Source organism: Oncorhynchus gorbuscha, linkage group LG13 (genome assembly GCF_021184085.1).
Source record: "Oncorhynchus gorbuscha isolate QuinsamMale2020 ecotype Even-year linkage group LG13, OgorEven_v1.0, whole genome shotgun sequence".
Classification (NCBI taxonomy): domain Eukaryota; kingdom Metazoa; phylum Chordata; class Actinopteri; order Salmoniformes; family Salmonidae; genus Oncorhynchus; species Oncorhynchus gorbuscha.
The window spans coordinates 84,082,569-84,106,208 of NC_060185.1; the positions used below are offsets into that span (position 1 = coordinate 84,082,569).

Consider the following 23,640-nt stretch of genomic DNA (forward strand, 5'->3'; position numbering starts at 1 on the left):
AAATTCAATTCAATTTAATGGGCTTTATTGGCATGGGAAACATATATTTACATTTCCAAAGCAAGTGAAATAGGTAATAAACAAAAGTGAAATAAACAATCAAAAATGTACAGTAAACATTACACTCACAAAAGTTTCAAAAGAATAAAGACGTTTCAAATGTCATATTATGACTATATACAGTGTTGTAATGATGTCCTGTATTTGATGTCTTATTTGATGTCTTAGCCTGTTTCCTGTATTTGATGTCTTATTCAGCCTGTTTCCTGTATTTGATGTCTTATTCAGCCTGTTTCCTGTATTTGATGTCTTATTCAGCCTGTTTCCTGTATTTGATGTCTTATTCAGCCTGTTTCCTGTATTTGATGTCTTATTCAGCCTGTTTCCTGTATTTGATGTCTTATTCATCCTGTTTCCTGTATTTGATGTCTTATTCACTCTCTCCCTCTCTGCCTCCCACCAGCCAGACCTCCCCTCTCTGTCCTCCTCTCCTCCCCGAGGCAGACCCCTGGGTGGGGTAATATCCTTGCCATCAGTCACTGATCAGGGACCCAGTGGCAGGTTTATGGCATGTCCAGCAGAGAGGGAGAAATAGGGGAGGGTTGAGAGAATGAATGAGTGATCTACAGGGGAGAGGAGGGAGACAATGGAATAGTATTCTGCTATGTTTCTCCTGGTCATGCTCTCTTTCGATCTCTCTGAAAACCGTTAAATGTATTTTAGTGTTACATAAAATCATTGCAACTAATAGAGCGCATCATAGTCGTCGGTGCATGTTCATAGCCAATCAAAACAATGTCCTTCTAATAATTTTGGTAAAATTGAAATGTTCCTGAAACGCATGTTGCCGATAACTACCATCCAGTTTGTAGCATCTATCCAAAAGAATGGAGTGCAGCTTTTAAGTGACGATTACTTCACCACACATGTGGCTAGGTTACGCAAAATGCTGCCACGCCATCTTTCATAATAGGCTACAATTAATTACATTGAGATGCATTCCTGACTATAGTCTGGTCTTCAAAATGTAGCGTTCCACTTTGATTTATGGTTTATTAACTTTTCAAGTGTGACAACGTACACGGTCACAGCAGTGTCCCGGATTACCATGGCAAACACCTGTAAACACACCGGTAAGGAGGCTTCCTTCAAAAGGCTTGATCCTCATTCCGATCCTTAAACATGCGGTCGATACAACGTCCACATCAAAGCGCTGTTAAATCAACGCTGAACCTGGGCCCTGGTGGAGGTGTGAACGGCTACATGGTAACAATGCCCTTCTAGTGTATTCACCACTGCCTGCCTATTCACCTATTATTTTACTGAGTGAATTTAGTGTTGTTCTAATTTGTTTTACAGAAGGATAAAATGCAGTCATTGAGCAAAAATAAATACATTTTCTTAACTGTTTATTCATCAAAAGATTTGTATGTAGTCCCATAAATAATAATTGAGAAGCAAAAAAAACGAAGTATATTTTACATTTGTTTATTAAATATTTCCAATGAGTCACATACATAAATATATAATTTACATCCATATAGGCCTACAGTAAGACAAACGTGGGTGGGTGACGGGGGAAGTGCAGAACATTTAACATAATCACGTGGAGGACAGTCTTTGTGAATAAAGATAGATTTGAAATAAGACAAAAACTCATGATTTAACATTTGCCATCATAATAGTTTGCATAGAATAAAACCACAGGCCTCCCTCTTTTCCTTCATTTAGGTCCTCGGTATCTCCTCCTGTAGTTGTGTCCGTGGCCTCCCTCTCTTCTGGCACACACGTGTTTGACCATCACTTGAGAGCAGTTCTCACACTTGACCGTGCAGCACCATTGGAACTTACAGTTACAGCTGCTAACTGTCTCTGTCCGCCTCTCCTCCACCCTCAGGCCACACTCATGGCACAGCCGGCGGCAGCTCCTCTTCTCCCACTGGTTCAAGCCCTCGCCTTGCTGCAGGCACTCCCTTCCCTCAGTACCGTGAAGGCCCAGGCTGGCGTTCTGACTGCAGTAGTCCGGAGATTCCTCCAGGTAAATGAGCTCCGTTCGGGCGATGCTGCTGAACGCGTCCGCAATGGCGCCCCTGTTGTCGGCGCTGTTCCCCGACCTCATCCGCCTCTTGTCCATTTCCAGTTTCTGCGCCTGGTCGTGTTTGATTTTGAGGTAGTTGCCGATGTCTCTGAAGTCAGACAGCTGCATCCAGCAGGTCTGAACCGAGCAACTCTCAGACATACCGTGGCACCTGCAGATGCGCTTCATGGTGGCTTTCACCGCCTGATCAACAGACACAGAGAACATGGGGTTATAGTGGGTATTAACTCAAATGTGATTGAATTGAAGCACACAACCAACGCGTCACAACATGGCCAAATAATGTGTAATAACAAGATTAACCAATGCGTAATAACATGGTCAACCCATGCGTAACGCCATAGCTCTCCATGGAGCGAAATAACTCACCAGTCTACCGGCCTCGTTGTTATGAAGGTTGACAGCCGCCCGTGAGTCCTGGCCAGTCTCAAGCGCGTCCACGTACTGTTTTGACATCCTTTCCCCAAAGTCCAAGTTATCACTGCAGCCGCCCCACAACCACCCACGCCCACCTGTGGACAGGAGACAAGCAAAAACATGTATGGGCACACATAGCAGGATGCAAGAATATTATCACCTTCAGGTCTACTCTCTCGGTGTTGTGTGTGTGTGTGTGTGTTACCAATTTGACCATTTCTCGAGCCGTCACAGCCGCAGTTGTCCAGGTCCCCGAGACTACAGTTGCGGGTCAGTGTGTACATGACACCTGCTGCACTGATCGCGTGCACGAAAGAGGTCTCGCTCGTAGCTACAGAAACAGACATCAAACGTATAAATACGTATTTAAATATTTCACAATGTCAGGTAATTATCAATTCATTTGTATGCATTATATAGCCAAAGCCTCGAACACACCTACAACGTTATGTATAAAATGGTACTCTGCATAATCTGGATATGTGTGTGTAACAGTACTCTTCTTGCGTTGTGTACAATCAGTCATCGACAAGGAACTCCAACATGTAGCACCAGTCATGTAGATTTATTCTGATTAGGATCGGCACAATATTGCACGTCATGCAATGCACGTCTCACCATCCAACTCTGCACTCACGCACTGTACAAAATATATGAACCCCCAGACACAGTAAGTTGCTAGCTAGTACTGGCGGGAATTCTTTAAAACAAAATGCACAACAAATTTTCTCCAAAAACCGCTGCATCTTATGTGTGACGTTCGAATAACATTTACAAACGATTTGATATAAATTGTACATTTAAATCATCACTTGAGAGTATAAAAATCACTTTTTGATGTACAGTGCTTGGCAACCAACAACTTACCGCTGATTTGGTGCTTGTTCACTGGGACGATTCTAACTGGAACATCCCCCCTCGTAAGCAAGCTACGCAAACCAGCCAATAAGATGCCATGTTGAGTAGGTGAAGGCTAGAAAAACTCAAACCAAAAGCCCATTGGCTTAACAATAAAGTGGCAAGGGGAATCACCAATATAACCCTGTTACATGTGCAACACAAGCTCAACATTCACCTTCTGCTACCATTTCTGTCAAGCCATCTACTCATACATTCCATTTATCCAACATATGCACGACACACAACGCACTGCAACTGTCTCTGCAACGCAATGCTGCAAGGCAAACGCAGCCTTCCATTGGAAATTCATGGACTTCTGGTGAACCAAAACGAATGAACACTGTAGGTGTGATCAAGGCGTTAGGGCTTCTCAACTCGCATACATGACATGTTATGCATTAGATTAGACTTATTGGGTATCAAAGCTCTGTACCGCTTCGAAGGCCTTTATGAGTTGATAGTTGGAGCGCACTCTCCGGGCAGTTCCACCTGTCCCAAGCAAACTGGTGTTTACATTCCTGGATCCCGCTCTGCGCGCCCACTTGCACGCTACTGGCATACGTCAGATAGGCCTGAGGGGCACACGGATACAGAGAGGGAGAGAGCATGTTAAATCCACTATTGAATATCCTAAAAAAAAAAATCATCCAAGTGACATTTGGATGAGGTGAATAATTTCCTGATACTTTTGAATACCCGTTAAATTGTGATGAAAATGCTATTAAAGTAGGCTATGCATTCGTCTATCATTACGCACTACTGAAACGATCCTATTGAAAGACCATCAATGTTTCGTGCACTCATGATGCCAGGAGTACCTTTTGGGAATCTTTGCATAATAGTTTGGAGCACTTCCCTAAGGTTACTTATAAAGCAAACATTTAGAATACAAATCTTACCTTGGGTCCAGTCATCAGAAAATTGTTCAAGGCCCTGAAAGAAATAAGAAAATATAGCCTGAAACAACCTTTTAAAACCGAGACACTAGCTAAATGAAAGCTAAAAACGTTATAAATAAAAGGTGTTAGAAGTGGGGTCTTACCAGGCATGTCCAAGAAGAGTTTTGTGGAGAAGGAAAAGCACCAGGAGCCAAAGGAACGAAAAAAAGACCATTGTTAGTGTTTTTACCTCCGAAACTAAGGGAGAGATCTGGGAATGTGATGAGGACTTTCACCTTTTAATTTAAGAGAAGGAATCAGAAACAAATGGGAACCTTGTCCTTTGTCTCGGGGTTCCGAGGACGCTGATTGGACAATGGCCACATAAATAAGACTGGAGGAAACGCCTATTGGGAACTTCAAAGGGTGTCAGGACAAGACAGTTTATTTTCTTCCCTCAGGCGATGACACCAGCGGCCAGATTAATGAGATGATCCCAGCCTCCCGTGGAGACCTCGCCCTCAACACCATCAATAAACAAAAACAGACTGCCGAATCAGAATATTGAAAGCGACAAACTTCGTCGGAAAGGGAAGTAAATTCAGAACAGGACTCGAAATAAGATTCAAATATTTAATATGCAATTCTCCGTACAAAAATAAAAATGTGATAATGACACTTAAAACAATGTCATAATTAATATAAAAGAGGACACACCGAATGTACGCATAGGCCTCTAACCCATTTAGACAACCATATTTATCCTTGTACACCCCCAAAGTGACAAGTAAACTTAAACGTGCATTAACAAAATAACATTGTGATGATAGACATTTACCAAAGGAATATATATATATATTTTAGAACATATCACATATCTATTCGATTGTCAAAATGTTAGCCTATAAAGTGCATTTTTAATGAGGGACAAAAGTGGAAATAGTTTGTCACCCGATGTGGGATGGATGAGAATATGTTGATCATAAACAAGTTACAGGAGAAATCACGTGTAAAATGTTTGGGTAACAACATACAAGACATACAATCCCAGACAGATGAACATGGATAAAATGAACTGAAATAAAACATGTTTTAAATAGCGAATATTAAAATAAACTGTCCCCTTCATAGTTATCCTCAGGTATAGATAACCACAGACTGTGCAGACGCAAATCAACTGCGCTGCACGCGGGACCTTCTCCCACTTTTCCTTGTGCTGTTCTGAGGCCTGCGCACTCTCTCCCTGCGCGCGCAGTAGTATTTGGTCACGACCTGCGTGCACCGCTCGCACTTGACCGTGCAGCACCAGTGAAACTTGCAATTACAGCTACTGACTATCTCAATCCGCCTCTCCTCGACCCTCAGGCCGCACTCATGGCACAGCCGGCGGCAGCTCTTCTTCTCCCACTGGGAGAGGTTATTTTCCCCCTGCAGACACTCCCTCCCCTCGGTTCCCTGGAGCCCCAGGCTCTTGTTCTTGGTACAGTAGTCTGGAGATTCCTCCAGGTAAATGAGCTCCGTCCGGGCGATGCTGCTGAACACGTCCGCGATGGCGCCCCTGTTGTCCGCGCTGTTCCCCGACCTCATCCGCCTCTTGTCCATCTCCAGTTTCTGCGCCTGGTCGTGTTTGACTTTGAGGTAGTTGCCGATGTCTCTGAAGTCAGACAGCTGCATCCAGCAGGTCTGAACGGAACAGCTCCCGGAGACGCCGTGGCACTTACAGGCTCGCTTCATGGTCGCCTTGATCGCCTAGAGAGAGCTTCAGTCAGTTATGGATTCAATAATATCTCAACAGTTCATTTGTAAGTTTATGTTCGATCTGACAGGCTAAAAATAACGAAAAACTCCACAACGAATCTAAATGATAACCAAAATAGTTATCCAGTCCAAACAGATGACATTGGCCTGCTGTACAACTGTACATAACTTACACGAACAGTATACACATATAGGCCTACCAAAGGCAGTATAGCCTGTATGAGACCGGCAGTATAGCCAGTATGAGACTGGAAATATAGCCTGTATGAGACCGGCAGTATAGCCTTTATGAGACCTATAGCCAGTATAGCCTGTATGAGACCTATAGCCAGTATGAGACCGGCGGTATAGCCTGTATGAGACCTATAGCCAGTATAGCCTGTATGAGACCTATAGCCAGTATAGCCTGTATGAGACCTATAGCCAGTATGAGACCGGCGGTATAGCCTGTATGAGACCTATAGCTAGTATAGCCTGTATGAGACCTATAGCTAGTATAGCCTGTATGAGACCTATAGCCAGTATAGCCTGTATGAGACCTATAGCCAGTATAGCCTGTATGAGACCTATAGCCTGTATGAGACCTATAGCCAGTATGAGACCGGCGGTATAGCCTGTATGAGACCTATAGCCAGTATGAGACCGGCAGTATAGCCAGTATGAGACCTATAGCCAGTATGAGACCTATAGCCAGTATGAGACCTATAGCCAGTATGAGACCTATAGCCAGTATGAGACCTATAGCCAGTATGAGACCTATAGCCAGTATGAGACCTATAGCCAGTATGAGACCTATAGCCAGTATGAGACCTATAGCCAGTATGAGACCTATAGCCAGTATGAGACCTATAGCCAGTATGAGATCGGCAGTATAGCCTGTATGAGACCTATAGCCTGTATGAGACCTATAGCCAGTATGAGACCGGCAGTATAGCCTGTATGAGACCTATAGCCAGTATGAGACCTATAGCCAGTATGAGACCTATAGCCAGTATGAGACCGGCAGTATAGCCAGTATGAGACCGGCAGTATAGCCAGTATGAGACCTATAGCCAGTATGAGACCGGCAGTATAGCCAGTATGAGACTTATAGCCAGTATGAGACCTATAGCCTGTATGAGACCTATAGCCAGTATGAGACCGGCAGTATAGCCTGTATGAGACTTATAGCCAGTATGAGACCTATAGCCTGTATGAGACCTATAGCCTGTATGAGACCTATAGCCAGTATGAGACCGGCAGTATAGCCTGTATGAGACTTATAGCCAGTATGAGACCTATAGCCAGTATGAGACCTATAGCCTGTATGAGACCTATAGCCAGTATGAGACCGGCAGTATAGCCTGTATGAGACCTATAGCCAGTATGAGACCTATAGCCAGTATGAGACCTATAGCCAGTATGAGACCTATAGCCAGTATGAGACCTATAGCCAGTATGAGACCGGCAGTATAGCCAGTATGAGACCTATACCAGTATGAGACCTATAGCCAGTATGAGACCGGCGGTATAGCCTGTATGAGACCTATAGCCAGTATGAGACCGGCAGTATAGCCTGTATGAGACCTATAGCCAGTATGAGACCTATAGCCAGTATGAGACCGGCAGTATAGCCTGTATGAGACCTATAGCCAGTATGAGACCGGCGGTATAGCCTGTATGAGATATGTCACTCACAAGTCTACCAGCTTCATTGTTGTGCAGGTTTACAGCTGCGCGCGAGTCGTGCCCGTTCTCCAGCGCGTCCACAAACTGTTTGGACATCTTCTCCCCAAATTTCACGTTATCACTGCAACCTCCCCAAATCCAACCCCTACCACCTGGAGAGAGACAAGGCAGGGTTAGTCTATGTAATTATGTCCATGTCCAAATATTACTGCTCTTATTTCTGTCAAATTTCAGTGTTGTCTTCTGTGCGCCCATTTTCGGTTCTGTGCGTAATGGTGTAAATGTGCGCAATTCTATTTTTTGTGCATATAATACATGGTCACATAATTCAAATAGATTGCTACACTCAATGTTATAAAGTCAGATGGTAATGGTATATAAACTCACCTATCTGCCCAATATTGGAGTCATCACATCCACAGTTATCAAAATCCCCCATACTACAGTTATTGGTGAGAGTGTACATCACCCCCGCAGCACTGATGGCGTGGACGAAAGACGTCTCTCTTGTGGCTGGAATTTAAAGAGATCATGGTTGTCAATGTTATGGTTAACACATACGGTAAGTGTGATGACTTTGGTAAATAATAGACGCTTGTAAATTGCTATGCGTAATTTCCTCTGACATACTCACTACAAGCCTAGTCTATTTTCCATTGGAAAACATTTATTTCGAGGGATTAGGTAGCCTATAGCATGCTGCATCGTAAAAATATTCTCACCACTGCGCAGTCCATGAGTTGATAGTTGGAGCGCGCTCTCGGGGCAGTTCCACCTGTCCCAAGAGAACTGGTGTTTGCATTCCTGAATCCCGCTCTGTGCGCCCACCTGCACGCTACTGGCATAAGTCAGATAGGCCTGAGGGGCACACGGATACAGAGACAGAGTAAATCACAGGTTCTCGTACTTTATCAGGATTGAACCAGAAATGTAATGTGTTTTCCAACTTGGCCTCCGTGTTTGAGCTATTAATTTGTTGTTATTAGAAAACACATTTCCCGTTAAGTTACAGCGAAAACATTTGCAACGTAAACCATAAAGGGATATTTTAACCAATCAGTCTAAGTGCACGAGCCCAGAAAGTAAATAAAGATCCGCTACCTTTGGTCCAGTCATCAGGAAGTTATTCACCGACCTATGGAAAACAGAAAGCAAACCCAGTCAAGACATGGTAATTGTGCCATCGTGTAAACTGACCCCCCCAGAGACAACAGGTTGAAAAAAACCTACCATGCTGTAGCGTACAGAACATGACAACACATGGACAGGACCAGTGATGTCAGCAGCTTGCACGGTCCCATGGCAGCTAATGAGTCTTCTGCGTCCAAAACAACGGCTTCCGTGGAGTATTCCAAGCGTAAATACTGAGGCGGGCGGTCAGAGAAAGAGAGAGAAAGAGTATGCTAGATGCAACTGAGCTCTGTGACTGGATCGTAAAGGCATTTATAGTGTCGTTGTGTTTGATTGACAGATTTGTTCTGTTGGTAACATTTCACTGTGAAAATGCGGCAACCATGTCATTGAATGCCGTGTTCTATAGACACATAGGAAACACGTCGGTGCATACCTGCACTTCAAAGCTTCCGCACAGACACAGTTTTATCAGCCCCCCCCATCCATCCCTTCCATTTCCCAGAGGTCACTCTTTATATACTTTTCCCACGAATAAGTGGATCAAGTGCTAAATTGCAGAGTTTATTATTAATATTAGTATTAGTGGTGGTAGCATGATTAGTATTCAATTGGGTTCGGATCTATAGGCTTACAATACACATTCAATTAGGACGTGGGCCCTCGCATGGATACACATTCCAAACAATACTATATGGTTGTTGGCTCAACATTTAAATGTGTGCATTTACGTCGCTGTCTTTTACCTGGATATACACGGATGTAGTGTGTAAGAACATAGCCTATATTTCCATTCTAAGTACACTAGAATAGGCCTATACAGAGTATATTGTTCCTATAGGTATACACTTGGCTCTTCAGGGTAGGCTTATTCTCTATACCAATTTATTAAATGTCATAATATATTACTTTAGAAAAAATAGATAGTATTTATAATCAGACTGAATGTGTGTGTGTCCCCTATACTGACTTCATGCCCTAGTGAGTCTCCCGCCCTGTCCGTCTGTCTGACCTGGTAGGAGCTCTGTTCTTGGGGAACTAACACTGCGATCTGGGGGGCTGGGTGACGACAAAGTCATAAATGCATTCAGCCCTGTTCGCTAAGAGTCATGTAAATAAAGCCTCACACATCCGCGACATTGGCACCGTAGCGATAATAAGATAATAGCCGATTCCATGGGAACGAAGTCGGTGTGAAAATGGTCTGGATTCTAAGGAGAGGATGGTATGTGAAAATAAATAAACGATAAACAATGTAGGCGATCTGTAAGAAATGCAATATTGTTGACAATACCCTGTATTTTAAATAGCCTAGGCCTAATGTTGAAACAAAAACATATTAATTTAAATCCTATAGATTAAACATATGTCAACAAATTTGGCACAAGTGTCTTCTGAATGATAGGTAAACTTGAAATTCACTGACATTATTCTTCTTTCAAATCACCCGTTAGTATCTGTCATTTTCTGTTAGGCCTAATTCACATTCATATCTGATTTGATAAGAGAAAGATTAGCCTCATTTGTGATCCCTATTGATTACCATTGGTCTAGTTTATAGTTTCCATTTCAATCAGATCGCTGGGGCATGTTAAATCCTCTATAAGCCACTCAAAATCCCCTAAAACAACTTCTCACTCCACGGTCAGACAATAACCAAGTCCTTGTAGGACAATAGAGGCGCGAGCAGGTGACGATAATCCTCGCTAATTAGATATCGGCCACTTGACTGTTCCACTGCAGTTGAAAGCTACATTTCCCACACCTAGCCGAGGAAAATAAAAGGAGATTAAACGATGATCTTTGATGGCTGATCTCAACCCATTTCTGTCTTACAAATAGGCTTTGCCGCTACTGGCTTTATGGGTTCATAACAACCTGTATAACAATAGTCCATCAATCTGGGCGTTATTTTACATAGATGCTATATAAACATCGAAACTTAATCAAAAACAGAAGCTCATTGCGAAATAAACCAATCAATATTGATCGTGAAAATCATCCCTACAACTCAAAAGAAACATCACATATTGATCATTTAAAATGATATCAAATAAGCACGCTAATATAGCCTAGTAATGTGCTCACCTTTCGGCACAGGTATTCCATGTTCTCTTCCTCTCAGGACTAACTCAGGTGTTGCTGATGGTCAGTGTGGATGGCTCTCAGAGACAGACATACATGCTTTACATTGATTGCATACAAACAGGAATAGAAAATAATAGTAGTGGACATGGGGGATTTCTGGGGCTAATTAATATACAATACACTACAGCCAGTACACGTTGATTGAGTGATGTGTATTATCCAACGGACTGGTCCAAAGCACTGGACATCGACCCGCATCACAGATGAAGATAAACATGTAAAACGCGTTTTAATTAAATAGTTCTAACTGACGTTTCAGACTCATTAGGCGCGTCCATGGTGTGCTGATTGGTGATTTATGCAGCGGTTATTCACCTCAAATTAACTAGGCTAGGCTATATTTACGGTGCAGGGTGTGATAAACGGACTCATAAAACTGATAAAGGGAGCTGAAGGTGAGAGCCTAGACGTGCCAGGACTGGCGACGCCAGCAACCCATGTGCTTCCACCAAAACAGTGATAGCACTGCAGATAGTTCAAAAGAAAGCATACCTCACAAACTATTACACATGAGCCTGGGGTGGCCCAAGCCTTTTGGGTGCCCTAAGCACGGCTTGTTTGGGGGGGGCCCCACACCTACATCTTATTAACAGACATATAGGAGCAATTAGGGTTAAGTGCACTGCTCAAGGTTACATCAAAATATTATTCACCTAGTCAACTCAGGGACTCAAACCAGCAACCTTTTGATTACTGGCACAACATTCCGCTAGGCTACCTGCCACCCATAGGGCATTGGTTAAAAGTAGTGCACTTAAAACATTTTAGTGGCCTCCCTCTTGACAGTGGAGATCAACATTTAACTTTTAAAGTCCATTTCTTGCAATTCTACACATTTTTCCACGGGAAAGACCGTTTAAGCTAATTTCCTAATTTACTGCCATGATCTGAGTGAGAATGACTAACAAAATCAATGGGGGGCCCCCTTGAGGTCAGGGCCCCATGGGCACAGTCAGTATTCGATTGTGATTGCTACAAGTTTAGATAGATTGGTAGTTAGTCTAGCCAACTAACAATTGTTAACTGACATGGCTAATTGAATGACTATCAGTGACAGACCTAACAAGATAACAACTAATGATGCACATCTACGGCTGGGCGACATGGCCAAAATATATCACGGCATTGAAAAAAAATGGACGGTATAACACTCTATTTATGTTTTTGATTAATAAAAGTTCTACATTTGCTTTATGAGTAGTGTGACCCTAGGGTGGCAGCACATACATTCTAACTGATTTCAATGGGTCTTTCTCCATTCTGATTGGTTTATACTGTTCAATTAAACTTCAATCTAAAATCATTTCCTGCATTTCCATCCATTTCTACATTTCCTACACTCATTTCAGATCATTTGTATTTTAAAATGATTGTGACAGGGTAGGAACCAAAGTGTTTCCTAGGGGACCCTATAATCTTTGACAACATTGAATGTTTTCTCTTAGCTACTTCATGTAGCTAACATATTCATGCTTTGCGTATTCCTCTTTGATTTAGAAAAAACTGCTGCACAAACAACATACTGATTTAGGTGTACACCATCACTGGTATTATCAGGTTGTAAAGTTAATTATGTTTTCTCTGACTCAGTATGCTTATTAGCTAGCTGGTAAGCTAACTAGTGATTAGCATTAACGACTAACAAGATTTAGGCCCAACTTGCTAAGAAAAGACAAACTAGCTGTTTGCAGATGTAAGAAACACAAACTAATATTACAGAACACTAGTGGGATTTATATTAAGAAGCAAAGTGAAAATGGCATCGTTGTCATCAACGTTGTTGCATGTGCTGCATTGACCATGCAGACTGAATACAAGTGTCTTATGGTCAAGCAACAACAAATACGCTCCTTGAGTGATGGGGGTGGGGCTTTGGTCTGTGTGGAATGTGTCAAGGAGAGAGAGCCGAGAGAGATGAATTAAGTAGTGAAGTAAACTATAAAAATGGACATTACACGTATCACTTTAACAACCCAAACATTCAAATACCGTTATAGAAGGTAAAATAAAAACCCAAACCGGTCTGTGCATCGATACCGGTATATCGTAAAATACGATATAACGCACAGCCCTATGCACAACCACATTTTGAAAAGCACCTGGTGTATACTACTATTCTAATGCTCAATACTAAATTGAGACCCTGACAGAGTTCCTACATTTTTTAAAACAACACTTGATCAGGGGACCCCTAGCAGCTGGGGGCCCTAAGCGACCACTTATATCATATATGCCTGGAACCAGCCCTGCATTAAAACAATACAATAAGATCTGAATGAGAGTCATAGGAACTCATTATCAATGATACCAGTCTCCCTTACAGGTGTGTGTATACCAAGAAGTATACGGGCAATACATGTATCTCTGATTGTTGGACTGAGTTTTTGACCTGGTTTTCAATACTACAGTGATATCAGGCTTGTAAATGTATTAATTATGATTCATGAAATGTCTAAACTGTAGATGTGAATGTGCTGATTTAACTTCTCTCCCAGGCAAAGCTGTCTGCAAAAACCCACTATAGCCATGATAATTCCATCCATTCAAGAATCATGTATTATTTAATATATTGTATTGGTAGCCTCATTTTGTATATGTGTTCTGTATTTGTCTAATGCACTATATATTCTCAGTAGGGACTGTCCATACCCCCTTTGAGACTGCTATATATTCTCAGTAGGGACTGTCCATACCCCCTTTGAGACTGCTATATATTCTCAGTAGGGACTGTCCATACCCCCTTTGAGACTGCTATATATTCTCAGTAATGGACTGTCCATACCCCCTTTGAGACTGCTATATATTCTCAGTAGGGACTGTCCATACCCCCTTTGAGACTGCTATATATTCTCAGCAGGGACTGTCCATACCCCCTTTGAGACTGCTATATATTCTCAGTAGGGACTGTCCATACCCCCTTTGAGACTGCTATATATTCTCAGCAGGGACTGTCCATACCCCCTTTGAGACTGCTATATATTCTCAGTAGGGACTGTCCATACCCCCTTTGAGACTGCTATATATTCTCAGCAGGGACTGTTCATACCCCCTTTGAGACTGCTATATATTCCCAGTAGGGACTGTCCATACCCCCTTTGAGACTGCTATATATTCTCAGTAGGGACTGTCCATACCCCCTTTGAGACTACTATATATTCTCAGTAGGGACTGTCCATACCCCCTTTGAGACTGCTATATATTCTCAGTAGGGACTGTCCATACCCCCTTTGAGACTGCTATATATTCTCAGTAGGGACTGTCCATACCCCCTTTGAGACTGCTATATATTCTCAGTAGGGACTGTCCATACCCCCTTTGAGACTACTACATATTCTCAGTAGGGACTGTCCATACCCCCTTTGAGACTGCTATATATTCTCAGTAATGGACTGTCCATACCCCCTTTGAGACTGCTATATATTCTCAGCAGGGACTGTCCATACCCCCTTTGAGACTGCTATATATTCTCAGTAGGGACTGTCCATACCCCCTTTGAGACTGCTATATATTCTCAGCAGGGACTGTCCATACCCCCTTTGAGACTGCTATATATTCTCAGTAGGGACTGTCCATACCCCCTTTGAGACTGCTATATATTCTCAGCAGGGACTGTCCATACCCCCTTTGAGACTGCTATATATTCTCAGCAGGGACTGTCCATACCCCCTTTGAGACTGCTATATATTCTCAGTAGGGACAGTCCATACTCCCTTTGAGACTGCTATATATTCTCAAACATCAGAAATCATCAGAGAAAGTCAGACTCAAATCTATTGTTTTGTATTACACCCTTTTGTCTTTATTTCATAAAGAAAAGTAAAAAGTGAATTATGAAAACACCTCCATAATCCCCCCACCTTCCTCTCCCCGACCTCTCTTAGCCTGGATGCCTGACTTGATTTGGTGAAGGCTAGGGGGTAAGGGCTAGGGGGTAGAGGCTAGGGAGTAAAGGGGTAGAGGCTAGGGGGTAAAGACTAGGGGGTAAGGGCTAGGGAGTATGGGCTAGGGGGTAGAGGCTAGGGAGTAAGTGGGTAAAGGCTAGGGGGTAGAGGCTAGGGAGTAAAGGGGTCGAGACTATAGGGGGTAAAGGGGTAGAGGATAGGGAGTAAAGGGGCAGAGGCTAGGGGGTAAAGAGGTAGAGGCTAGGGAGTAAAGGGTTAGAGGCTAGGGAGTAAAGGGGTAGAGGCTAGGGAGTAAAGGGGTAGAGGCTAGGGAGTAAAGGGGTAGAGGCTGGGGGGTAAAGGGGTAGAGGCTGGGGGGTAAAGGGGTAGAGGCTAGGGAGTAAAGGGGTAGAGGCTAGGTAGAGACTCGGGAGTAAAGGGGTAGAGGCTAGGTAGAGGCTAGGGAGTAAAGGGGTAGAGGCTAGGTAGAGGCTATGGAGTAAAGGGGTAGAGGCTAGGTAGAGGCTAGGGAGTAAAGGGGTAGAGGCTAGGTAGAGGCTAGGGAGTAAAGGGTTAGAGGCTAGGTAGAGGCTAGGGAGTAAAGGGGTAGAGACTAGGTAGAGGCTAGGGAGTAAAGGGGTAGAGGCTAGGGAGTAAAGGGGTAGAGGCTAGGGAGTAAAGAGTTACAGGCTATGGAATAAAGATTTAGAGGCTAGGTAGAGGCTAGGGAGTAAAGGGGTAGAGACTAGGGAGTAAAGGGGTAGAGGCTAGGGAGTAAAGGGGTAGAGGCTAGGGAGTACAGGCTAGGTGTTGTTTCTGGCCCAATACTGGCAGCCAGGCTATAACTATATTCCCATGATGATAGATAGACCCCTGTGAAGATATCAATCTGTGTCCCAAATGACACCATATTCTCTATATAGTGGACCAGGTCAATAGTATTGCACTATATAAGGAATAGGGTTACATTAGGGATGCATCCCATGTACCCTCCTCCACTACTGCATCTCCCAGGGCCCTACAGCACCCTGTTATACAATACAAAGTCACTTCAAGTAGAATACTGAGACAAACAAAGTGCTTTTGTTGGTGGCATCTCTGCCTCCTCCCCTGTTTTCCTCCTCACGGCCTCTTCACCAAGTCACATCAAGGCGTTGCATCCCCTTTCCTTTCCTGTTCAATGGCTGAAACAGAAGACAGGAAGACATGCATGTCAGTGCACACACCTGTATGGAGTTGGGCTCCGGTGGTGTGTGGTTGCATTGCAGAGGCGATACAGTGTCTGTCCCAAATGGTACCCTGTTCCCTATATAGTGCACTACTTTGACCTGGGCCTAAAGGGAGAGAGTGATGTTGCTGATTCAGTGATTTGTAGTAGACAAGTGTTTGTATACTGCAGGCCTAAAGGAGTGTTGACAGCGGTCGAACTGACCACCTATGAGAGAGGGAGAGATCCACAAAGAATTAGAAAACAAACCCGATTTTGATAAGCTGCCATATCTACTGGGTGAAATACCACAGTGTGCCATCACAGCAGCAATATGTGTGACCTGTTGCCATAAGAAAAGGGCAACCAGTGAAGAACAAACACCATTGTAAATACAACCCATATGTATGTTTATTTATTTTCCCTTCTGTACTTTAACTATTTGCACATCGTTACAACACTGTATACAGACATAATGACATTTGAAATGTCGTTATTCTTTTGGAACTTCTATGAGTGTAAAGTTTACTGTTCATTTTTATTGTTTAATTCACTTTTGTACATTATCTAGTTCACCTACTTTGGCAATGTTAACCTATGTTTCCCATGCCAATAAAGCCCCTTGAATTGAATTGAGAGAGAGAGAGAACTGCAGAGACAAACCTTCCCCTACGACACCCTTTAAAACACATGATCACTCACTCTCTTTGGTTGGCAGGGGGTTCTTTTCTATCGTCTCAGTCTTCTTCAGTTTGGTCTTGTCGAAGCAGGTGATCTCTGTCAGGTCAGGTTTGTCAGACATAGTTGCTGTGAAGGAGAGAGAGGGAGATGGAGCAGGGAGGGAGAGAGAGAGATGGAGCAGGGAGGGAGAGAGAGAGATGGAGCAGGGAGGAGAGAGAGAGATGGAGCAGGGAGGAGAGAGAGAGATGGAGCAGGGAGGGAGAGAGGGAGATGGAGCAGGGAGGGAGAGAGAGAGATGGAGCAGGGAGGGAGAGAGAGAGATGGAGCAGGGAGAGAGAGATGGAGCAGAGAGAGAGATGGAGCAGGAGAGGGAGAGGAGCAGGGAGAGAGAGAGATGGAGCAGGGAGGGAGAGAGAGATGGAGCAGGGAGGGAGAGAGAGATGGAGCAGGGAGAGAGAGAGATGGAGCAGGGAGGAGAGAGAGAGAGATGGAGCAGGGAGGGAGAGAGAGATGGAGCAGGGAGGGAGAGAGAGATGGAGCAGGGAGGGAGAGAGAGATGGAGCAGGGAGGGAGAGAGATGGAGCAGGGAGGGAGAGAGAGAGAGATGGAGCAGGGAGGGAGAGAGAGATGGAGCAGGGAGGGAGAGAGAGATGGAGCAGGGTGGGATCGAGAGATGGAGCAGGGAGGGAGAGAGAGATGGAGCAGGGAGGGAGAGGGAGGGAGAGAGAGATGGAGCAGGGAGGGAGAGAGATGGAGAGGGAGGGAGAGGAGATGGAGCAGGGAGGGAGAGAGAGATGGAGCAGGGAGGGAGAGAGATGGAGAGGGAGGGAGAGAGAGAGATGGAGCAGGGAGGGAGAGAGAGATGGAGCAGGGAGGGAGAGAGAGATGGAGCAGGGAGGGAGAGAGAGAGAGATGGAGCAGGGAGGGAGAGAGAGATGGAGCAGGGAGGGAGAGAGAGATGGAGCAGGGAGGAGAGAGATGGAGAGGGAGGGAGAGAGAGATGGAGCAGGGAGGGAGAGAGAGAGATGGAGCAGGGAGGGATAGAGAGATGGAGATGGAGCAGGGAGGGAGAGAGAGAGATGGAGCAGGGAGGGAGAGAGAGATGGAGCAGGGAGGGAGAGAGAGATGGAGCAGGGAGGGAGAGAGAGAGATGGAGCAGGGAGGGAGAGAGAGATGGAGCAGGGAGGGAGAGAGAGATGGAGCAGGGAGGGAGAGAGAGATGGAGCAGGGAGGGAGAGAGAGATGGAGCAGGGAGGGAGAGAGAGAGATGGAGCAGGGAGGGATAGAGAGATGGGGCAGTGAGAGAGAGAGATGGAGCAGGGAGGGAGAGAGAGATGGAGCAGGGAGGGAGAGAGAGATGGAGCAGGGAGGGAGAGAGAGATGGAGCAGGGAGGGAGAGAGAGAGATGGAGCAGGGAGGGAGAGAGAGATGGAGCAGGGAGGGAGAGAGAGATGGAGCAGGGAGAGAGAGAGATGGAGCAGGGAGAGAGAGGGGGGAGGAGCAGGGAGAGAGAGGAGCAGGGAGGGATGGAGCAGGGAGGGAGGAGAGAGAGAGAGGGAGAGAGAGATGGAGCAGGGAGGGAGAGAGAGATGGAGCAGGGAGGGAGAGAGAGATGGAGCAGGGAGGGAGAGAGAGAGAGATGGAGCAGGGAGGGAGAGAGAGATGGAGCAGGGAGCAGGGAGGGAGAGAGAGATGGAGCAGGGAGAGAGAGAGAGATGGAGCAGGGAGGGAGAGAGATAGAGATGGAGCAGGGAGGGAGAGAGAGAGATGGAGCAGGGAGGGAGAGAGAGATGGAGCAGGGAGGGAGAGAGAGAGATGGAGCAGGGAGGGAGAGAGAGAGATGGAGCAGGGAGGGAGAGAGATGGAGATCAGGGAGGGAGAGAGAGAGAGATGGAGCATGGAGCAACAGGGAGGGATGGAGAGAGAGATGGACACCAGCCATTCTGCCAGGGGACGTGACACCAGCCATTCTGCCTCCAACGTGACACCAGCCATTCTGCCTCCAACGTGACACTGGAGCCATTCTGCCTCCAACGTGACACCAGCCATTCTGCCTACAACGTGACACCAGCCATTCTGCCTCCAACGTGACACTAGCCATTCTGCCTCCAACGTGACACCAGCCATTCTGCCTCCAACGTGACACTAGCCATTCTGCCTCCAACGTGACACCAGCCATTCTGCCTCCAACGTGACACCAGCCATTCTGCCTCCAACGTGACACTAGCCATTCTGCCTCCAACGTGACACCAGCCATTCTGCCTCCAACGTGACACCAGCCATTCTGCCTCCAACGTGACACTAGCCATTCTGCCTCCAACATGACACCAGCCATTCTGCCTCCAACGTGACACTAGCCATTCTGCCTCCAACGTGACACTAGCCATTCTGCCTCCAACATGACACCAGCCATTCTGCCTCCAACATGACACCAGCCATTCTGCCTACCCTGCTCTTTCTTTCTTTCTTTCTTTCTTTCTTTCTTTCTTTCTTTCTTTCTTTCTTTCTTTCTTTCTTTCTTTCTTTCTTTCTTTCTTTCCTTCTTTCCTTCACTTTCCATTCTTTCTTTCCTTCTTTCCCTTCTTGACACTTTCTTTCCATTCTGCCTCCAACGTGACACCAGCCATTCTGCCTCCAACTTTCTTTCACTTTCTTTCCATTCTGCCTTCCAACTTTCACCAGCCATTTCCTTCTTTCCTCCAACCTTCACCTTCAGCCATTCTGCCTTTCTTTCCAACTTTCACCTTTCCATTCTGCCTTTCCAACTGACACTTTCTTTCCATTCTGCCTCCAACTTTCTTTCTTTCACTTCTTTCCATTCTGCCTTTCTTTCTTTCTGACACTTTCCATTCTGCTTTCTTTCTTTCTTTCTTTCTTTCCTTCTTTCCTTCTTTCCACCAGCCATTCTTTGACCTTCCATTCCTCCAACGTGACACCAGCCATTCTGCCTCCAACGTGACACCAGCCATTCTGCCTCCAACGTGACACTTTCTTTCCATTCTGCCTCCAACTTGACACTTTCTTTCCATTCTGCCTCCAACATGACACTTTCAGCCATTCTGCCTTCCCTGACACTTTCCCATTTCCTGCCTTCTCTTTCTTTCTTTCTTTCTTTCTTTCTTTCTTTCTTTCTTTCTTTCTTTCTTTCTTTCTTTCTTTCTTTCTTTCTTTCTTTCTTTCTTTCTCTCTCTCTCTCTCTCTCTCTCTTCCTATTCACCTTCTAATCTCTGCATCCTTGCCATCTTGTCTCTTCCTGAGTCTCAGCACTGTTCCACGATATTAAAATGTACTCCTGGCTAGCATTGCCCCTTTCATAGCCCAGCCCTACCTCAGCCCCATCCCATCCCTAGTTCAGCCTCATCCCAGCCCTAGTTCAGCCCCATCCCAGCCCTAGTTCAGCCCCATCCCAGCCCTACCTCAGCCCCATCCCAGCCCTAGTTCAGCCTCATCCCAGCCCTATTTCAGTTCCATCCCAGCCCTAGTTCAGCCCCATCCCAGCCCTAGTTCAGCCCCATCCCAGCCCTACCTCAGCCCCATCCCAGCCCTAGTTCAGCCTCATCCCAGCCCTAGTTCAGCCCCATCCCAGCCCTAGCTCAGCCCCATCCCAGCCCTACCTCAGCCCCATCCCAGCACTAGTTCAGCCCCATCCCAGCCCTACCTCAGCCCCATCCCAGCCCTACCTCAGCCCCATCCCAGCCCTACCTCAGCCCCATCCCAGCCCTACCTCAGCCCCATCCCAGCCCTATTTCAGCCCAATCCCAGCCCTATTTCAGCCCCATCCCAGCCCTATTTCAGCCCCATCCCAGCCCTATTTCAGCCCCATCCCAGCCCTATTTCAGCCCCATCCCAGCTCTAGCTCAGCCCCATCCCAGCCCTACCTCAGCCCCATCCCAGCCCTACCTCAGCCCCATCCCAGCCCTAGTTCAGCCCCATCCCAGCCCTACCTCAGCCCCATCCCAGCCCTACCTCAGCCCCATCCCAGCCCTACCTCAGCCCCATCCCAGCCCTAGTTCAGCCTCATCCCAGCCCTAGTTCAGCCCCATCCCAGCCCTAGTTCAGCCCCATCCCAGCCCTAGCTCAGCCCCATCCCAGCCCTACCTCAGCCCCATCCTAGCCCTAGTTCAGCCCCATCCCAGCCCTACCTCAGCCCCATCCCAGCCCTAGTTCAGCCCCATCCCAGCCCTAGTTCAGCCCTATCCCAGCCCTTCAGCCCCATCCCAGCCCTAGTTCAGCCCCATCCCAGCCCTAGTTCAGCCCCATCCTAGCCCTAGTTCAGCCCCATCCCAGCCCTAGTTCAGCCCCATCCCAGCCCTAGTTCAGCTCCATCCCAGCCCTAGTTCGGCCCCATCCCAGCCCTAGTTCAGCCCCATCCCAGCCCTAGTTCAGCCCCATCCCAGCCCTAGTTCAGCCCCATCCCAGCCCTAGTTCAGCCCCATCCCAGCCCTAGTTCAGCCCCATCCCAGCCCTACCTCAGCCCCATCCCAGCCCTTGCAGCCCCATCCCAGCCCTACCTCAGCCCCATCCCAGCCCTAGTTCAGCCCCATCACAGCCCTACCTCAGCCCCATCCCAGCCCTAGTTCAGCCCCATCCCAGCCCTAGTTCAGCCCCATCCCAGCCCTACCTCAGCCCCATCCCAGCCCTACCTCAGCCCCATCCCAGCCCTACCTCAGCCCCATCCCAGCCCTAGTTCAGCCCCATCCCAGCCCTACCTCAGCCCCATCCCAGCCCTATTTCAGCCCCATCCCAGCACTATTTCAGCCCCATCCCAGCACTAGTTCAGCCCCATCCCAGCACTATTTCAGCCCCATCCCAGCCCTAGTTCAGCCCCAGACCAACTCAACTCAGTCCTGCCTTGCTCACTTCATAACCCTGCTCTACTCAAATCCTACCACAACACCTCTTACTCTCTCCATCTATCCTTTTATTAATTAATTCTCTCTATCCTTCCATCCCTCCATCAGATCAGTACACTTTAGTGTTCAGCCACAACCCAGATCCTTTGTTTCAGTACACAGAGACAAAGCGAAATGAATAAAAATGGGATGAGAGAGAGAGAGCGAGAGAGAGGAGAGAGCCTGAGGCTTACCTTTGTTCCACACAGCAGTGTGCTTTAATACTCCAGGGCAAGGTTGGAAAGAGATGGAGGTAGACAAGGCTGTGAGTGTCTTCCGGTTTCTGCACCAGGGTGTGGGTTTAAGAGAGAAAAAGGTAGGAGGGAGGAGGGGAGGAGGGAGAAACTGAGAGGGAGGGGGAGAGAGGAAGCACTAAAATATAGGCAGAGATATATATATATAGAGAGAGATATATATAGAGAGAGAGAGAGAGAGAGAGAGAGAGAGAGAGAGAGAGAGAGAGAGAGAGAGAGAGAGAGAGAGAGAGAGAGAGAGAGAGAGAGAGAGAGAGAGAGAGAGAGAGAGAGAGAGAGAGAGAGAGAGAGAGAGAGAGAGAGAGAGAGAGAGAGAGAGAGAGAGAGAGAGAACGATAAGTCTGTCGTCTCCCTTCTCTTTCCCCATCTAGTTAATATTCATGTTCTCCAGGGAAGACAGTGGTGGACGGGCCAACCAGCAGCAGGCTGTCCTGAAGATAGCATATGATGCACTATTTAATCAATGCACTGAGGTGATTTTGGGGTATTGGCATTCTGAGGTCAGGGACAGATGACGTAACACTGGAATGTCTCAAAATATAATTATTTATTTATTTTTCACAAGTAAAATAATTCAAATGGTTTTGATAATACATATGGTGGAAAGGAGGCCCTTTTCTAAATACTGTCTTTTGTCTATACAGTATAACATTTTCTAATGTTTTTCCTTCATGGATGAGTGTTTTCCTTCTAAATGGCACCCTATTCCCTTTATACCAGTGCCAATGGTGTTCTGGTCAAAATTAGGGCACTATATAGGGAATAGTGTACCGTGTCTGAACAAACCCATTAGAAGGAGTCAGCCAGTAGAAATGAACCCTCTGTACACAGCACATACACTACATCCATTAGCTGACATCATACCTTCTTTGATTAAAACCCTTACATCTCCCAGAGGATTGTATTACAGGCTGTTTCATACGGCATGGCTGGACAGGGCCCCTGCTCATGTCTATTTTAGAACAGGCTGCTCACTCATATCTCCCCAAGGTTTGAAACAGTGGATCAAAATAAGACATGACTCATTAATAGCAGGACCTTGGTTTTTGACATTTGGTGACACACACACACACACACACACACACACACACACACACACACACACACACACACACACACACACACACACACACACACACACACACACACACACACACACACACACACACACACACACACACACACACACACACACACACACACACACACACACACACACACCGCCTACTCCAGGATGGGAACAGGTCTGTTTGGTAGTATCCTCCAGGGTCATACAGTACGTTGTGATATGTGTGGTGATTATGCTTGATGTTCTGGGTAGGCAAGGTGATTGGTGGTTTACCATAATTGTGAAATCATCAATGAGCCATAGCTCTGAGTCCCAAATGGCACCCTATGTCTTATGGGGAATAATGAACCCTGTTCAAAAGTAGTGCACTATGTAGGGAATAGGGTGCTATTTGGGACACTATCATTATTGCCCATCCACAGAGGTGCACACTAGCAGTCTACAGTGCCCTCTAGTGGTCATTGTAGAATTGTACAGCTCCTAACTCACTTTCAAATCTAATTTTATTTGGCACATGCTCTGAATACATTTGGTGTAGACTTTACCATGAACTATTTACTTACAAGCCCTTAAGCAACAATACAGAGTTTAGTAATAGTAACACAAGAAGTATAAAATACACAGGAATTGCGCTATATACAGGGAGTACCAGAACCAG

At 46.0% G+C, this 23,640-nt stretch overlaps 3 protein-coding genes across 3 annotated transcripts; all 3 read right to left on the minus strand.

The window, feature by feature from the left end:
• Positions 1-1,549: 1,549 nt before the first annotated feature.
• LOC123994162 (protein Wnt-8a-like) lies at positions 1,550-4,569 on the minus strand. The gene is made up of 6 exons (XM_046296682.1): positions 4,458-4,569; positions 4,315-4,348; positions 3,849-3,987; positions 2,721-2,846; positions 2,468-2,610; positions 1,550-2,281 (listed from the first exon to the last, which is right to left on the minus strand). The coding sequence occupies exons 1-6, from the start codon at positions 4,526-4,528 to the stop codon at positions 1,724-1,726; spliced, it is 1,071 nt and encodes a 356-aa protein (XP_046152638.1). The 5' UTR covers positions 4,529-4,569; the 3' UTR covers positions 1,550-1,723.
• Positions 4,570-4,912: 343 nt separating this feature from the next.
• Positions 4,913-11,460, minus strand: LOC123994163 (protein Wnt-8a-like). Its single transcript, XM_046296683.1, has 7 exons — positions 10,939-11,460; positions 8,950-9,083; positions 8,821-8,854; positions 8,442-8,577; positions 8,107-8,232; positions 7,729-7,871; positions 4,913-6,042 (listed from the first exon to the last, which is right to left on the minus strand). The coding sequence occupies exons 1-7, from the start codon at positions 10,957-10,959 to the stop codon at positions 5,467-5,469; spliced, it is 1,170 nt and encodes a 389-aa protein (XP_046152639.1). The 5' UTR covers positions 10,960-11,460; the 3' UTR covers positions 4,913-5,466.
• A 3,601-nt stretch (positions 11,461-15,061) lies between these two features.
• On the minus strand, positions 15,062-22,034 carry tmsb2 (thymosin beta 2). The gene is made up of 3 exons (XM_046296685.1): positions 21,854-22,034; positions 16,789-16,893; positions 15,062-16,063 (listed from the first exon to the last, which is right to left on the minus strand). Exons 2-3 carry the CDS (start codon positions 16,886-16,888, stop codon positions 16,026-16,028), a joined length of 138 nt encoding a protein of 45 aa, XP_046152641.1. The 5' UTR covers positions 16,889-16,893; positions 21,854-22,034; the 3' UTR covers positions 15,062-16,025.
• Positions 22,035-23,640: the final 1,606 nt, after the last annotated feature.

Bases quoted from the DNA above. Each gene is read 5' to 3' on its own strand.
- LOC123994162 (XM_046296682.1), bottom strand. From the start codon at position 4,528: ATGGTCTTTTTTTCGTTCCTTTGGCTCCTGGTGCTTTTCCTTCTCCAC. The intron at 2,847-3,848 runs GTACAGAGCTTT...CTGTTTCTGTAG, and splicing joins TCATAAAGGCCTTCGAAGCG to CTACGAGCGAGACCTCTTTC. The intron at 2,611-2,720 runs GTAACACACACA...TCCTGTCCACAG, and splicing joins CTCGAGAAATGGTCAAATTG to GTGGGCGTGGGTGGTTGTGG.
- LOC123994163 (XM_046296683.1), bottom strand. From the start codon at position 10,959: ATGGAATACCTGTGCCGAAAG. The intron at 9,084-10,938 runs GTGAGCACATTA...CGCCCGCCTCAG, and splicing joins TGGAATACCTGTGCCGAAAG to TATTTACGCTTGGAATACTC. The intron at 8,855-8,949 runs GTAGGTTTTTTT...TGTTTTCCATAG, and splicing joins GTTCTGTACGCTACAGCATG to GTCGGTGAATAACTTCCTGA.
- tmsb2 (XM_046296685.1), bottom strand. From the start codon at position 16,888: ATGTCTGACAAACCTGACCTGACAGAGATCACCTGCTTCGACAAGACC. The intron at 16,064-16,788 runs GTGAGTGATCAT...CTTCTGTTTCAG, and splicing joins CCCCCTGCCAACCAAAGAGA to CCATTGAACAGGAAAGGAAA.